General features: G+C 42.6%; 1 protein-coding gene across 2 annotated transcripts in view; it reads left to right on the forward strand.

The window, feature by feature from the left end:
* Window positions 1-7,151: 7,151 nt before the first annotated feature.
* DSC3 (desmocollin 3) overlaps window positions 7,152-16,343 on the forward strand; it is a 46,885-nt gene continuing 37,693 nt past the window's right edge. The window contains exon 1 of one of the 2 annotated variants that reach the window (XM_008261170.5): window positions 7,152-7,456. In XM_008261170.5, the coding sequence (XP_008259392.3) occupies window positions 7,406-7,456 (51 nt within the window). In that variant the 5' untranslated portion in view covers window positions 7,152-7,405. The remainder of the gene's footprint in view (window positions 7,457-16,343) is intronic. The other variant, XM_008261171.5, reaches the window with a different exon arrangement.

Genomic DNA, 16,343 nt, shown 5'->3' on the forward strand with positions numbered 1-16,343 from the left:
TTGCCAAAATGAGCCACTTTTACTTTGCCTCAACAATAGTCAAATACAAAGACTCTATTGAGTTAAAGAAACTTGCCCCTGAATTGTTCAAAATTAAGAGCCAAGGAAGGAATAAACCAGAGGCCCTTTAACGATCTTGGTGAAAAATCTATCATATTCTGGGTCAATGGCCATAATACAATGCTTCTTTATTCTGCAAATAGATGGATTGGGAAAAGTGTCCCTGAGAGAGCCTAGAAGATCAAGATTCAGATCTCCTTATTTTCCAGGAATAATTTAGGGGCTGGCAGTTGGCCTAGCAGCTATGGTACTGCGTGGGATGCCCAATTACCATATTGGAATGTCTGGATTCAAGTCCCAGCTCCACTCCTGACTCTAGCTTCCTTACAATTTACATCCTGGGAGGCAACAAGTGATGGCTAACACACTTGGCTCCTTTCCATCCAAATGGGAGACCCAAATAGAGTTCCCGACTCTTAACTTTGGTTTGGCTCAGTCTTGGCTCTCTGGGGACATTTGGATAGTGAACCAAAAGATGGCAATTCTCTGTCTCTCTCTGTCTTTCAAATAAATAAACTAAATCTTAAACATTAAAAAAGAGTAACTCATACATTATAATAATGAAATATGCAAAAATAAGATTTTCTTCATTTCATATCATACTTGTATCAGTTTGCTTGTTCACATGACTTTCCAATATCTGTTGGTTAGAGAAAGCTTGACTTTCCATGTACCAAATGAGGAAGAAGAAGCTGAGACTGATTAACACTGATGTCAATTATCTTGGGGATATTTTGAAAAGGCAGGGCACAATAAAGGAGAAATGGTTTCATAATCATATCCACGGTGATTGTCCATTCATAATTTCTTTTAGTTCACCTGTCCTAGGAACCAGGGATCCCTAATTTTTGCTTGGTAATTTGCAGTAGTACAGCAGTTTAAATCAGATAAGTTAGAAGGTTGAGAAATTGTCTAGATTATATCTAATCACAATTTTATACCATTTTGAGTAAGAAACAAAGACGTTCTTCTGGTTGATGTCAGTCTTTGAGTTTGGAATCATTTATTTTCAGACTTGACTATTACTTTGGGGACTTGGGTACAGGATTTGGCCAGAGAGTCTTCTCATTTGAAAAGTGAAGTATTATAGCTAAGTCCAGGGCTTTTCCTTATTATCATCCACGGAACTTGGAAAGTGGGAGAAGCAGTACATTTTTATTAAACATGCTATAAAATAACCTTTCTGGTACCTTCCACATGCCTTAGAGGAGGATGAACACTCTTTTTTTTTTTTTTTTTTTTTTTTTTAATGTTCAGCTAGGACCTCTGTATTAACATTGTTTAGAGCAACGGGAATCTGATACATAAATGCTTACAAGTTAAGACTAGTGCTTATCTGTTAGGGTGGAGTACTGCTTATTAGAATAGTGAAAAATAAATGCAAATATAACACTTGAAAGCAATGCAGGAACAGAACCAATTGTGTGGCTTTGGGTGTGTTCAGTGAACAGTAAACAGTTAATTGGTGGAAGGCCACGCCTTATCTACTGACATAAGGGCTTGGGAAACGGAGCAGGCTGAATAGACAAATCAAGAGGAATACACAATCAACGTACAACTATTAATGAAGAAAACAAGAAATGAACAAATGTTGAGTTAAATAATTTGCTGTCAGTTGAAAGCTGACGGAAGAGCTGCTTCTCTACTCCAGAGCTAGTTGGCAGGCACTGGAACTGGATATGCTTACTTCCTCGGGCTGATATGGAGTGAAGGGCTTCCTAAACTGGGAAAAGAGAAGGCTGATGGAGCAGTGAATCAGGGAATGACGCTGAGATAAATGACACAAGAGATCTGGAAAGCAGCCCACTCACACCTGCAACCTTCATCGTGAACAATGCTCTCTCTGCACATTGAGTTCCTGGGGACATGGGAATGTCCAGGAGGAACTCCAGCCCCTCCCAGTGGAAAGAGATTTTCATTCTGAAGGAAACCTAAGTGGAGAATGAGGGACTGATTCCAAGATGAGCTGGGCTCAAAATTCACCCTGCATCAAGGCTCTGTTACACTGATTTTATTCAGTTACTATAAGAAGTTATCAGTCACACAATGGGGTTTTGTTTTCTGTGTGGAAATTACCATTCCCTCCTGGCCAGTGAGAAATCACAAGGAGACTGCCCCTCCCTGCTTACAAGGACTGTTTGCAGAAGAGGATATTTGTAAAGGAGTCTGACGATTTTAGTGGAAGAAGAGTAAAACCATTGTAATAGTTCATGACTCACTAACTAGTAAAGAGACACCTTTCTGAGCCATACATACCCTGTGTGCATTGGACTATTATCACGGTGTTGCTTAGACTGGATAAATCTATAGAAAGGTCAGACGTTTGTATGCTTGTTGCTGTACTTGTAGTGAAAGGCCACCTCTCTGTGGATAGGAATAAGTTTTCCCCAAAAAGTACTGGATAATCCCGCTGTCAATCATTGTGAGGAAAAATTAATCCTAGGATGAGAAGTAAGGTCTTACTTCAGAATAGCGGGAAGGGGAAACGTCTTTCTTTGGAGGCTTGGGGTCATCTGGTCTAGACGTGAGGTACTCTTTTTTTTTTTTTTTTTTAATCTGGAGCATTTCTGTAAGCGTGGAATTAGAGCTTGGAGGTGAGTGCTCCCGATGGGAAATGGAAAGAGCACAGACAGGGCCTCTGGGTGGGCTCCCATACTGGACAGCAATGTGATATTTATAGATCATGCTTGATTGAAACTTTCTGTTATCTCCAAGCCTCCAACAGTCCTTGGCAGTGAATAATTAAGTAAAGGCTGTTCTCGGTGCTGCTCTGGGAAGTTAGTGGAGGGTCTCTAGTCACAGGGTTGCTATTTATCCTAAATAGTAATATTCCGAAAGTGCATCTGAGCTAACATTCCAAGGCAGAATTCATATTGAATCACATAAAGCACTCTTCAAATAAATCTCTCAGTTTTCTTTTCAAATTGCTCATGTTTTGCTTACAAGTCTGACACCACAGAGTTGCCTTGCAAAGTTTTATGGGCTTGAGGAGACCCACACTTGGCATGCCACTATCCCTATAATCCACTGAGATGAGTAGGTGTGTTAGGCCTGCACCTGTTGGAGCCCGGTTGTGTAAGGTGGCCTGGCTCAGTGAGCCAGGGGTCAGCTCCCAGTTCCTAGGATCAACTCCCCTTCCTGTGACCAGGATCCTTCCTGGGGGCAGAGAACTCTTCTTAATTATCTTGTTTGCCTTCTACTGCTAAAAATGTTATAATTCACGTGGCTTTCTTACGTTTTGTTCTTTCATGTAAAACCACTTCTCTTTTTGAACCTTTTTTATTCTTACTCTTATCCTTCAATCCAAGAATATAAATTAAGGGAAATATTAAATTGTTTTGCAATTTTTGTCTGGTTTTCTTTAAGCAGTGACTTCTAATCAAACTTGCAGTTTGAGGGATAGGTTATTAAAAAAGGACATTGATGTTTTGTGAGATCTCATGATAATTTCAAATTCATTTTATTATAGGAAGTATCTAGTTCATATTTTCAATAAATTTTTACCAAACTCCATTTAAATTATAATTTACATATAAAATAGTAGGTAATTTATCTCCAAGTCACATTTATGTAGTGATTACAACAATCTCTAAACATTCTTCTCTAGGGATGGATGTTTGGTCTAGCTGTTAAGTTGGGATCCTGGCTTTAGCTTGGCTTAGCCCTGGCTGTTATGCTATTGTGGATGTTTGGGGAATGAATTAGCAGATGGGTCCATCTCTCTCTCTCTCTCTCTCTCTCTCTCTCTCTCCTCCTTTTTAAATAAAACAAACAAAAAACTTAAAAATAATCTTCTCTAAATTTAAACATGCATTGCTTTTCATTAGGACTTGGACTAATGCATTGATGTTGGATAAGTACATGCTATAACAAAATAGGAAATTCCAAAGTAGTTACTAAACACTACATTAAGTGATTATTTAATGTTTACATTGCAGCTAGAATTTTGTGAATTGAAATATCTCCAGTATGCTTTCTTTATAGTCTTTATGAAATGGATTAAAACAACATTTATTTTGTAGTAGCTATAAATGGAAGCTCAGAGCAATTGTCATACAGTCCATAGGCTTAACAATATCTTTTCCTATGCAGCACAGCCAAAACAACCAGAAGAGAGAGTTTGTAGTCTCAGTTACTTGGAGAATAATTTTAATAAGGTCATACTCTAGTTAATCTGAAGATAAATTTGAAATCATAGAATATTTAGAATAAAGAAAAATAATTCAGATCCATTCATTCTCTAAATATCAAGAAAAAGACATATCAAGGCATGAACAGGTTTCTTATGACTGCAAACTTACTCAAAGTGACACTTATGTGAAAGTAATTCTTTTTACAGACGGAATGAACGAGACTTCATTATTTCAAGATGAAAGTCTATTTCTCAGCATGGTTTTAAAATGCTTCCCATGCCACTTTGTCACTTTTGAAAAATCTGGGTCTGGTCCCTGAGAAAGCCAGGAACCAGGAGCTCCGTCCCAATCTCCCACATGGGTGGCAGGGGCCCAGTTACTTGGGCCATCTTATGCTGCCTTCCTAGGTCCACTATCAGGGAGCTGGATCAGAAGCTGAGTAGCTGGCACACAAATTGGCATTCCCATATGGGATGCCAGCATTGCAGCCAGGGGCTTAACCTGCTGCATCACAACACCTGTTGCATTCTCAAAAATCTCTCCAGAGCTGTTCATGGCCTTTTGTTGCTGCCTGTGCCTTGACCATTCCCCATTACTCTATTCTTAGGTCAAGCATCTTGGATTCTTCACAGGAGATAGATCCTCTCTTCTAGGATTTCTTTTATTATTTTTTTTAAAGACTTGTTTTATTTATTTGAAAGACAGAGTTACAGAGAGAGGTAAAGACAGAGAGAGGTCTTCCATCCACAGTTTCACTCCCCAGATGGCTGCAACTGCTGGAGCTGAACCAATCCGAAGCCAGGAGCCAGGAGCTTCTGGGTCTCCCATAGGGGCGCAGGGGCCCAAGGACCTGGACTTGGGTCATCCTCTGCTGCTTTCCCAGGAGCATTAGCAGGGAGTTGGATCTGAAGTGGAGCAACCAGGACTCCAACCGATGTCCATAAGAGGTGCTGGCACTACAGGCTGGGGCTTTAACCTGCTGCACCACAGTGCCTGCCCCTCCTCTAGGACTTCTTAACACTCAATTCTTTTTTTTTAATAAGATGGTCAAGATACCAAGAATCTTCTTTTTAAAAAATATTTGTATTATTTATTTGAAAGACAGAGTTACAGACAGAGGGAGAGACAGAGTGAAGTCTTCCATCTGCTGATTCACTCTCAAAATGGCCACAATAGCTGGAGCTGAGCCGATCCGAAGTCAGGAGCCAAGAGCTTCTTCCGGGTCTCCTACGCAGGTGCAGGGGCCCAGGGACTTGGGCCATCTTTTGCTGCTTTCCCAGGCACACTAGCAGGGAGATGGATCAGAAGTGGAGCAACAGGGACTGGAACCAGTGCCCATATGAGATGCTGGCACTTTAGGCCAGGGCTTTAAACAACTGTGCCACAGTGCTGGCCCTAACACTCAGCTCTTAACTGTGATTCTTCAACCCTATGCTCAGAGAGATTGGGAGATAGGTGTTAGCTTCTCCAGTCCTCATCCATGATCCAGGAAAGCAGATTCCACTTTGTTTCTGAAGGCTGTCAAGGGCCGAGAGGATGCTCTGAGACCCCTTCCCTGAGATCATGTGCAAAGGTTTGGAGTCTGGAGAGTTTGGAGTCTGGAGAGTTTTCTCCTAGAACATAGGGCTCTTCCACACAGCCTTCCACAAAGGGGTACCTTGGGTATCTCAGAGGTAGGACTGGGAAGCTGAGAGTATCTGAACACTGATACTGAGGCCGAGCTTCAGGAAAGCCCCAAGTGTTAGACTTGACAGGCAGAGTGGACAGTGAGAGAGAGAGACAGAGAGAAAGGTCTTCCTTTGCCATTGGTTCACCCTCCAATGGCCGGCGCGGCCGGCGCACGGCGCTAATCCGAAGGCAGGAGCCAGGTACTTCTCCTAGTCTCCCATGGGGTGCAGGGCCCAAGGACTTGGGCCATCCTCCATTGCACTCCCTGGCCACAGCAGAGAGCTGGCCTGGAAGAGGGGTAACCGGGATAGAATCCGGCGCACCGACCGGGACTAGAACCCAGTGTGCCGGCGCCGCTAGGTGGAGGATTAGCCTATTGAGCCGCGGCGCCGGCCAGATTTTCCTTTGACTACAAATTGAGAAATATTGGGGCCAGCGCCGTGGCTCACTTGGTTAATCCTCCACCTGTGGCACCAAGTTCTAGTCCCGGTTGCTCCTCTTCCATTCCAGCTCTCTGCTTTGGCCCAGGAGGGCAGTGGAGGATGGCCCAAGTGCTTGGGCCCTGCATCCGCATTGGAGACCAGGAGGAAGCACCTGGCTCCTGACTTCTGACCGGCATAGCGCCGGCCGTAGCGGCCATTTGGGGGTGAACCAACAGAAGGAAGACCTTTCTCACTCTCTCTCTCACTGTCTATGACTCTACCTGTCAAATAAATTAAAAAAAATTGAGAAATATTATCTTAGTACAATTACCATGTGAGTATTAAACCAATTAATTTATATTCAGGAACAAATTCTTGGAAGACTTATGTAATGCCACCAAATCAGCATTAAATACAGCTCTGGGGTTAATCACTCGATTAGGAGTGTATAAAAGGGTCAGATCGGAATTATTTTGCATGGCTTTAATTTGTAGCCCACCAAATGTCAGTTTATTCCTGCCGCGGGATACTTTTCCTTCTGTGGTCATATTAGTCAAAGCTGGAGAGAATGTATGTATTTTGTTTCAACCTAAATACATCGTCCAGAATTCGTTCAGGAGTGGAAGGGAGGTTCCTCTGATCCAATCACGAGGCTGTTCCTGGCACCCAGGAGGGCGCCTGTTGGGGCAGGGAACGCTGCGGGCGGGTTTGGGTTCTGCGGTGGGAATGCGCCGAGCAGCGTCAGCGATGGGGACGCCGCGGGAAGATCCGGCCGCGCCGCCTCTGGGCAGGCGAGGGGCGTGGGAGAACGCGCGGGGAGGGTGGGCCCGGGACCGCTTTCCCCTGAGCAAGAGCCCGGGCAGCCGCCAGGGAGCGAGGGGCAGGCTCAGGCAGCTCCCCAGGCGCTGCAGCGGTGATAAAACTTGAGAAAGAACAAGGAGGGGCGGCTCGGCGGCTCCTGGGTCCAATCCAGTGTCAGGAGCGAGCAGGCTCGCGGGCAGGCAAGCCAGAGAGGCTCAGGCGACGTCAAGGCAAACAGCAGTGAGAGCAGCACCTGCCGCACCTCTCGCGGTCGGTCTCCTCTCCGAACGCCCGCGTTCTCCATCTCCTGCCCGCGCCCCGATGGCCGCCGCCGGGCCGCGGAGCCCCCTGCGGCTGCTGCTGCCCCTCTTGGTGAGCCAGGGAGCGCGATTGCGGGAGCTGGGGTGGGAAGGGCTGGGTGCGCCCTGGCCCCTGCCGGGAAGCGGTCAGGAGTGCAGCAAACCAAGGTGGCCTCGAGGGGTTCAGCTTCATCCTGCGGGGTGAGTGCGAGTCCCAGGTTTCGGGCCTGGAGGGGTGAAGAGGGAAATTTCAGATTTTTTGGGGGGACACCCGGATTGATTGAATTCTGGCTTCCGGGCGAGGGGGCGGGCGTCTCCGCGGTCGTCCCGCTCCTGTCAGGGGTCTCAAGGCTGGGCTGGAAGAGGGAATTGGGGACACTTTGCGTGAAGAGGGAGAAAGTTTGTTGGCCAGAAATTCAGGATCCCAGAGCGAGCATGTCTGGGACCTGGGGTGAGGGTCAAGGAGTTGCCCTCACCGTCTTCGGCCGGGGTCGCAGTGACCTCTGACGGGGGCGTTCCTGAGGGGAGTGAGGGGAGCCGTCGGAGCAGATCCCGGCATGAGGCTGCCTCTGCAAAACGAGTTTCCCAGCTTTGCTCCCCTAAGGTTAATCAGGAGCTCGCCTCAACCCTTCACCCCCGCCAGCCACCTGGCCGGGGGCGGAGGGTGCCTGGGGCGCTAAGTGTGGGAAGGCTCGGGTGCGGGCTGGGGTCGCTGGCATGGTGCGGGAATGAGGTTGCGGTGAAGTTGATCCATAGGGTTAGGGTGGGATAAAGGGGTGGGGTCCCATTGAGTGGGGCTGGGGGGCGAGCTGCGCGGGCATAGCGCCCAGCCTGAGGTCTCTTGCGCCCCGAAACCCTGCGCCTGAGAATGAGACCTTCTTGAAGTGGAAGTTAGGGAAGACTCTGTGAGAAGCCGGGAACTTTATAGAGAAAAACAGGAATTTTGACTGAAGTTTCAGATCTGGTCGGAGTTGCACTTGCTACAGACGGAAAGGAGCCGCGGACCGCGACTTACCCGCAGCGGAGGATGGGCTTGGGGCGCGGCGCTGGGAGGGGTCCACCCTTGGCTTTGCGGGTTCTTATTGCTCCACTGGCCCCAAGCGCGGCGGGTGGGTCCAAGCTGCGCCCTCCCTCTAAATCAGCGAGGTATGAATACGGATCCGTAGCGCTGATTTAAGGTAGACAAGTATTTAGGGACAGGGAACTGCACCAAGAATCGCGTGGACTGGCTGACTATCCAGGCAGACGTAAAGACTCTCACAGTGGGAGCGGCTTGCAAAATGATGTAGCCTCCTGTTCTAGGTTTGAGCGTTTTCTGTCTTTATGTTCAAACGGCATGAATATTGGTGTCTGTGTTTTTCCTAGGAAGGAATTAGGTGATGGGGAGAGTAAACTGTTCCAGATTTCTCTTGCTCACTCCAGGGGAGGGCGTGGAAGACAGGACAAATGGGGTGCGGGGTGTGGCAAGACGAGAAGGTGCCGTGAGTCTCAACAGAGAAGGCTTCAGCTCTGATCTTGGCATACACTCGGTGTTATTTCTGAAAATAATTTCAGCGAGTCTGGAATATGTGGCTCCTCTCCAAACTTGGATAGTGGAGCGTGTACACTGGGCGTTTGTTTATTTCACCTGCATTCCGCGGTTTACAAACACTGCATTTCCGTCCACTGCTGACTCTCTTGTTTCTACTTTCTTCTGATTCACAGGACTGTCAACTTTGCAATATAACACGAATGACAGCGTTTTAGAAACATTGCTCATTTTATAGAGACTTTCAAGGATCTCTCAAAAGCACGTGCTTGTTCTAAGGGGAAACCTTTTTCAAAGCAGATCTCAAACACAAATCTGAGGCTGAGCTTCTTGGCCTTCCCTGGAGCCCTCCCAAAAGTTTAGGAATGTTCCCAAAGTACGCAGTTTCCCCCTTTCATCTCTTTCTCAGCCCCCTTCCACAAGCACACTGTAAACTTTGATCAAATACACTTTGTAATACGCACACACAGAGCCCATAGAGAGGAGAGGAGAGGAGAGGAGAGGAGAGGAGAGGAGAGGAGAGGAGAGGAGAGGAGAAGAGAAGGGAGGAAACCAGAAGAGAAATACTTCACCTTTGTCAAGTTTTGGATCTTCCAAAATGTTCTCTTTTATTGTAACACAAGTTGTTAGGGATGGTGACTTTAGATCAGTTGTCTTCTGTTTGTCACAAATAATGAGATTCCTTTTTAGTGTGTGTTTAGCATTGTTCTCCATATCAAATCCACCTTGGGAATCCTGTTATTCCTTATAGATGATAAATGGTACATACTGGGACACAATCTATCATTTTGCTAAAAGGTTTTTCTAACAAAGAACTAAAACACAATATTTAGAATAACCTTTCCCTCACAGATTCTGTACTTTTTCCTTTGGAGTATACCAGGGTACATCAAAAAGCCTGTGGAAAAGGTGTATTGTGAAAGAAAACTATCCATGGATTTCAAAAATGTGTTCGTATCAAAGAAAACATATCTTTTAATTCTTCTTTTCTCCTAAAAAACTTTTTGGAGTGACTTTGTGTGGAGTGTCTCTACAACTTATGTCAACAAACATGCCTTCTGTCTTTTCAGGTTTTGCAACATCAGAGTAATATGACTCCTTAACTGAAACATTTTTGTTGTTCTTGACAACATTTGACTTTTTTTTTTTTTTTTTTTTTTTTTTGAGAAACAGAGAAGGAGCACTCCATCAGCTGGCTCACTTCCCCAATGCCTGCAACAGCTAGGGCTGGGCTAGGCGAAAGCCGAGAGCCAGGAACTCAATCCAGGTCTCCCACACGAATGGCCCAGGGACCCAACCACTGGTGCCATTGCTTAGTGCCTCCTAGAATCTGGGTTAGCAGGAAGATGGAACCAGAAGCTGGAACTCAGACTTGAACCCAGGCTCTCTGATATGAGGCAGAGTTTCTAATCTTTGTCTTAACTACTCTGCCAAACACAGACTCCAACATATTAATCTTTTTAAAATAAAAGGGAGATAAAAAATTTCTATCAACTTTTATATTAGTGAAAAAGAAAGGTTAAGGCAAATAAAGGAAGTGAGGAGTACTTTTTTATTTTTATTTTTTAAGATTTATTTATTTATTTGAAAGTCAGAGTTACACAGAGAGAGGAGAGGCAGAGGCAGAGAGAGAGAGAGGTCTTCCATTTCATTCCCTAATTGGCCACAATGGCCGGAGCCAGGAGCTAGGAGCTTCTTCTGGGTCTCCCACATGGATGCAGGGACCCAAGGACTTGGGCTATCTTCTACTGCTTTCCCAGGCCATAGCAGAGAGCTGGATTGGAAGTGGAGCAGCTGGGACTCGAACCGGCATGTGGGATGCCGGAGCTTCAGGCCAGGGTGTTAACCCGCTGTGCTACAGCGCTGGCCCTGAGTACTTTATTTTAAAGTTAGGATCTTAAGAAAGTCAAAATTTTAGTATATATTTAGATGAATGCATAGTCAGTTACCCTTCAAAAAGGAGACTGATGTCCCCATATGTTGAGATACAGATAGATAACAGCAGCACCTTCCTAGTAGCTATGAGAATGTAAACTTGGGCACAATTTTTGGTCCTATTGAAATCTCCATGGCTGTTGAGTTCCATAAATGGCATCTGTGGTAACCTGAGATTACTCATAGTTTTGACTTAATCAGAATTCTCATCTTACAATCAATTTGGTTAAAGGGAAATTTATGGGAATTGTCTGTAAATCTTGCACTTGTACATTTGAAGTGATAAGAATGTGAAAGGCAGTATTTCCATTTTTCAGAAGACCAGTGTCCCCAGAAGAAAATGAAGATTAAAATTTGGTAATTTGGTCAGTCAAGAAGATGCTTTAAATTTCAGACACTCCATAAATTTCCATTGTTTAGCTTCTTTTTCCTCTATTGAAAAAGGATATTATTTTGAAAGCTTGGTTTGTGTATTCAGTTCATGTAACTGGGGGCAGTGCTGTGGTGCAGGGGTTAAGCCACCATCTGCAGCGCCAGCTTCCCATATGGATGCAGGTTCATGTCCCTGCTGTACCACTTCTGATTCAGCTCCCTGCTAATGTGCCTGGGAAAGCAGTGGAGAATGGCCCAAATGCTTGGGCCCCTGCACCCATGTGGGAGACCTGGAGGAAGTTCCTGGCTTCTGGCCCAGCCCCGGCTCTTGTGGCCATTTGGGGGAGTGAACCGTTGGATGGAACACTTTCTCTCTGTCTCTCCCTCTCTCCAATTCTGACTTATAAATACATACAATAGATAAAAAATTCACACAACTGAAAAACACAAAAGTGCAAAAACTGCATTTTAAATTTTCACTCTTCCTTTCATATTCAGTTTTTCTATCAGAATTTAATACTTTTTTCTGATAGTATTTCAATCACACAATTAATAAAATTTATATATTACTATCAAGTGAAAGGAAAAATTTTGTCTCCTTTGCTACAGTATGCTATACTTTGTATTATATTTTAAAACTTAACTTGTTACATTTTAGTATAAAGTTGCTTTTAACCCTAGGTTTTATTAATCAGATATTTAATATTGCCCTGAAGTTCTCCATTAAAAGGGATTCTTCTATAACTTAGATTATCACTATAATTCTTTAGGTTTAAAAACATGTACACATAGAATAAAATTAAACAAAGGCAGGTAAATAAATGACAAACACAAAAATCCTTCACCAGTGGTTACTGGAGTTTGGGGCAGTGAAAGAGGGAAGCACATGCAACTGAGGAGATGGACTTGAATATACAGGGACTTTGAGATTGTTAGCAGTGTTCTATTTTTTAACCTTGAATGTGAATACCATAGGGTTATTTTTTTTAATAATTAAAATATATATATATATTATGTGAGATCTTTCATATTTATAATGTATTTTGCAAAGAACATTTAAAAAAGAAACAAGCAATTAAAAGAATCAACAAAACCAAAAGTTGTTTTTTGTAAATATGGACAAATCATGTTATGTTGGTCACACAAAAAGTAGGAAGGTATAGATAAAAGAACTTTTGCAATAAAAAGACACAGATGATAAAAATAAGATATTAATATATTATTCCAATGAATGTGAAAACTCAGACATAATGGGCAATTTCCAGAAAAACACAAATTGCCAACCTTGACTTGAGGAAGTATTCAGAATCTAAGTAGATCTGTGGCCATCAACAACATTGAATTAGAAGCAAAATATCTGCACATACACTCCTTCATAACCACAAGACCAAGATATGTAGTAGGTGAATTTTTCCAAGTTATATGGAACAGATAATCTCTGCCTATATGAATTGGTTCAAGGAACAGAAAAAAACCTTAACTCATTTTGTAAGGATTACATGAAGTTGGAAAATAGTAACTTAATCTCACTTATAGAGATCATATATGAAAAACGTATGCATAAAAATCCTTAGCAAACTAGGAATATAGGGAATGAGCTTTCTTAATCTGATGAGGCATACACGACAAAACTGCATGAATGAATGTATGAATATAATAAAAAAGAAAAAATTTCATAAGAAATGGTGAAGTGGTGGGGCTGGTGCTGTGGCCAGCAGGTTAAAGCCCCTTCCTGTGGTGCCAGCATCCCATATGTGTGCCAGTTTGAGTCCTGGCTGCTCCAGTTCCCATCCAGCTCTCTGCTACGGCCTGGGAAGGCAGTGGAAGATGGCCCGAGTCCTTGGGCCCCTGCACCCATGTGGGAGACCGGGGGTGGGGGGTGGGGGGAGCTCCTGGCTCCTGACTTCAGATCCGAGCAGCTCCTGCCATTGTGGCCAACTGGGGAGTGAACCAGTAGATGGAGGATCTCTCCCTCTCCCTCTCCCTCTCCCTCTCCCTCTCCCTCTCCCTCTCCCTCTCCCTCTCCCTCTCCCTCTCCCTCTCCCTCTCCCTCTCCCTCTCCCTCTCCCTCTCCCTCTCCCTCTCCCTCTCCTCCAATTGCTGTGTAACTCTGACTTTCAAGTAAATAAATAAATCTTTAAAAAGAGAAAAAAAGAAAAAAGAAATGGTGAAGTGGTAAAGGCATTCTGTTTAAATTTCCAAACAAATTCACTATGGTCATTATAGCTTTTTATCTTCAATCCTTTATCAAAGGTCCTAAAAAGTACATAAAATAAAAATTAGGATAGCAGAAATCAATGAGTTATAGAATAAGAAATTAAATTGCCATTTTTCTGGCTATAAATTAGCTACATGTAAGTTCCAACACTACCTATTGACAAACTACTAGAACAACAACAACAAAAAAAGTCAGCAAGCTACCTGTATATAAAATCAGTATTTTAAAATGATTTCTCTGGCCAGCGCCGCGGCTCACTAGGCTAATCCTCCGCCTGTGGTGCTGGCACTCCAGGTTCTAGTCCCGGTTGGGGTGCCTGTCCTGTCCCAGTTGCTCCTCTTCCAGTCCAGCTCTCTGCTGTGGCCTGGGAAGGCAGTGGAGGATGGCCCAAGTGCTTGGGCCCTGCACCCGCATGGGAGACTAGGAGGAAGCACCTGGCTCCTGGCTTTGGATCAGCGCAGCGTAGGCCATAGCGGCCATTTGGGTATGAATCAACAGAAGGAAGACCTTTCTCTCTGTCTCTCTCTCTCTAACTCTGCCTGTCAAAAAAAAAAAAAAAAAAAAAAAAAAAAAACAACACAACAACAACAAAAAAATGATTTCTCTAAACTATCAACACTTAGAAAATTTCAGAGGAGTACCATTCATTATAATAATAAAACATTACTATATCTAAATTGAACACAAAGCAGGAAGGACCTTTATATAAAAAATTATAAAGCTTTATGAAAGCAAAATTAATCATAAGCAAATGGAGAATGAATCATGTTCATGAAAGGAAAATCTAGATAGTATAGAAATGAATAAACACATATACTGAGAAAATAGTACTGAGAGCCCAGGAACTGATTCTGTATTTATGGAGCCATGCATAATCTATTAACATAGGAAGAGTAATTACAATGATTCTGGATCAATTCACTATCTATATGACAAAGAGGAGATTAGGTATCTAAAATGAATTATACACAAAATGCACTCCAAGTGGATAAAAGTTGAATGTTAAATAATTTTGCAATTTAAAAAAAATATTGGATAATATATTTATGACAGGGTAGAGGAGGACTTCAGGTAGCAGATAACAATGCAAGTACAATGATTAATGAAATTGACTACCTTGAAAAAAATCACAGGAAATGAATAATAAAGTTGACTATTTAAAAATTCAAGCACTCTGTTTACTGAAAGACACCACAAGATGAGTGAAGATGCAAACCACATAAATCTACAAATAAAAATGAGATGAAATGAAGTGAAATAAATGAAAAATAAACAAACTTAATAGATGACTAAAGGACAAGAGTGGACATAAGATGAATGACAAAATACACACAAAATGATCAAACTAGAAATTCAGAAAATGTCAATGAAAATAGCAGTTTTTAGAAAAACAACACTTTAAAAGTCATAAAATCAGTTGAAAGACTATGAGAAACAGGTTAAGTACTCTGGGGACATGAATAGGGATAGCACCTTGGAGAGCCACTTTGCAATAGCTGATGGGACTAAATGTAGGCCCTCAGAGAGCATGGCATTCTGTTGCAGGTGCACACCTTGCAGCTGCACACATGTGTACGCAATGGAACTAGGAACGTTGACAAAGGGAGGAAAAATCCAACGTCAGAAGGAACTCCTCTCCTAGAGAACATGGAAATGGAATAGAGTGTAGGACTCTAGTTATACTAGTAACTAGACTCTGACTTGTAACTTTATAGACTCTAGCAGATTTTGATGAAACAATGAAGCAGAAGACCTGAATGAATTCATGGGCATTATTACATCATGCTATATTTGATTTAAATATTTCATAATTTAGATAAGTTAACAAAGGTTGTGATTAGAATATGTTAGACACATTTTTCTTTTGAGATTCAAAAATAAAGCCTATTAGGACTGATGGGTGCATTGTTGAAGAAAATCATTCATTTGTCCCTCTAAGTTGATAACTTTTGCTTGGCGACAATATTAGTAGAGCACAAGTAATATAGCTGCTTTAAAATTGCCTGCTTATTTATTTATTTATTTATTTTTAAGGCTTATTTTTACTCCTTTTCAAATTGGCAGATTTCTTGAATTGTTTACCCTCCCCCTTTTTGTAAAGATTTATTTATTTATCTGAAAGGCAGAGTTACAGAGAGGGAAAGGCAGAGAGAGAAAGGGAGAAAGAGCGAGAGTGAGAGCGAGAGCTCACTCCCCAAATAAGCACAATGGTCAGGGCTCTTCCAGACCAAAGCCAGGAGCTAGGAGCTTCATGCAACTCTCCCAGCAGTGATCCAGCAACTGTATACAATAAAATAAAAACAATAAAATTGTACACAATAAAATAAAAACAATAAAATTGCTTTTCAAGTGTCTGCCCCACATTTCTTCCAGTAATGCACTAGATGTTCCAGTTTTTCTACATTCTCATCTACACCTTGTTATTTCACCCCATGTATTTTAGCCATCCCAGAAGGCATGTCATTGTGCTTTAGGTTTGCCTGCAATGCCTAATGATAGCAGATATCCTTCTAATTGCTTATTGGCCATGTGTATATCTTTGGATCATATCTATTCAAATTCTTTTCTCACTTTTTGTTTATTTGTCTTTTTATTGTTGAGTTATAAGAGATTTTTATGCATTTTGGATACAAACCAGTTATTATTACATGATTTGAAAATATTATCTCTCATTCTTTGGGTTATATATTACTTTCTTTATAATATCCTTTTTAAACTTTTATTTAATAAATATAAATTCCCAAAGTACAACTTTTGGATTATAACTGCTTTTTCCCCCCAAAACCACCCTCCCACCCACAGCCATCCCATCTCCCACTCCGTCTCCCATCCCATTCACATCAAGATTCATTTTCAATTATCTTTATATACAGAAGATCAATTTAGTATACAGTAAGTAAAGATTTC

Source organism: Oryctolagus cuniculus, chromosome 10, assembly GCF_051225735.1.
Source record: "Oryctolagus cuniculus isolate XC-2025 breed Fujian yellow rabbit chromosome 10, ASM5122573v1, whole genome shotgun sequence".
Taxonomy (NCBI): Eukaryota; Metazoa; Chordata; class Mammalia; order Lagomorpha; family Leporidae; genus Oryctolagus; species Oryctolagus cuniculus.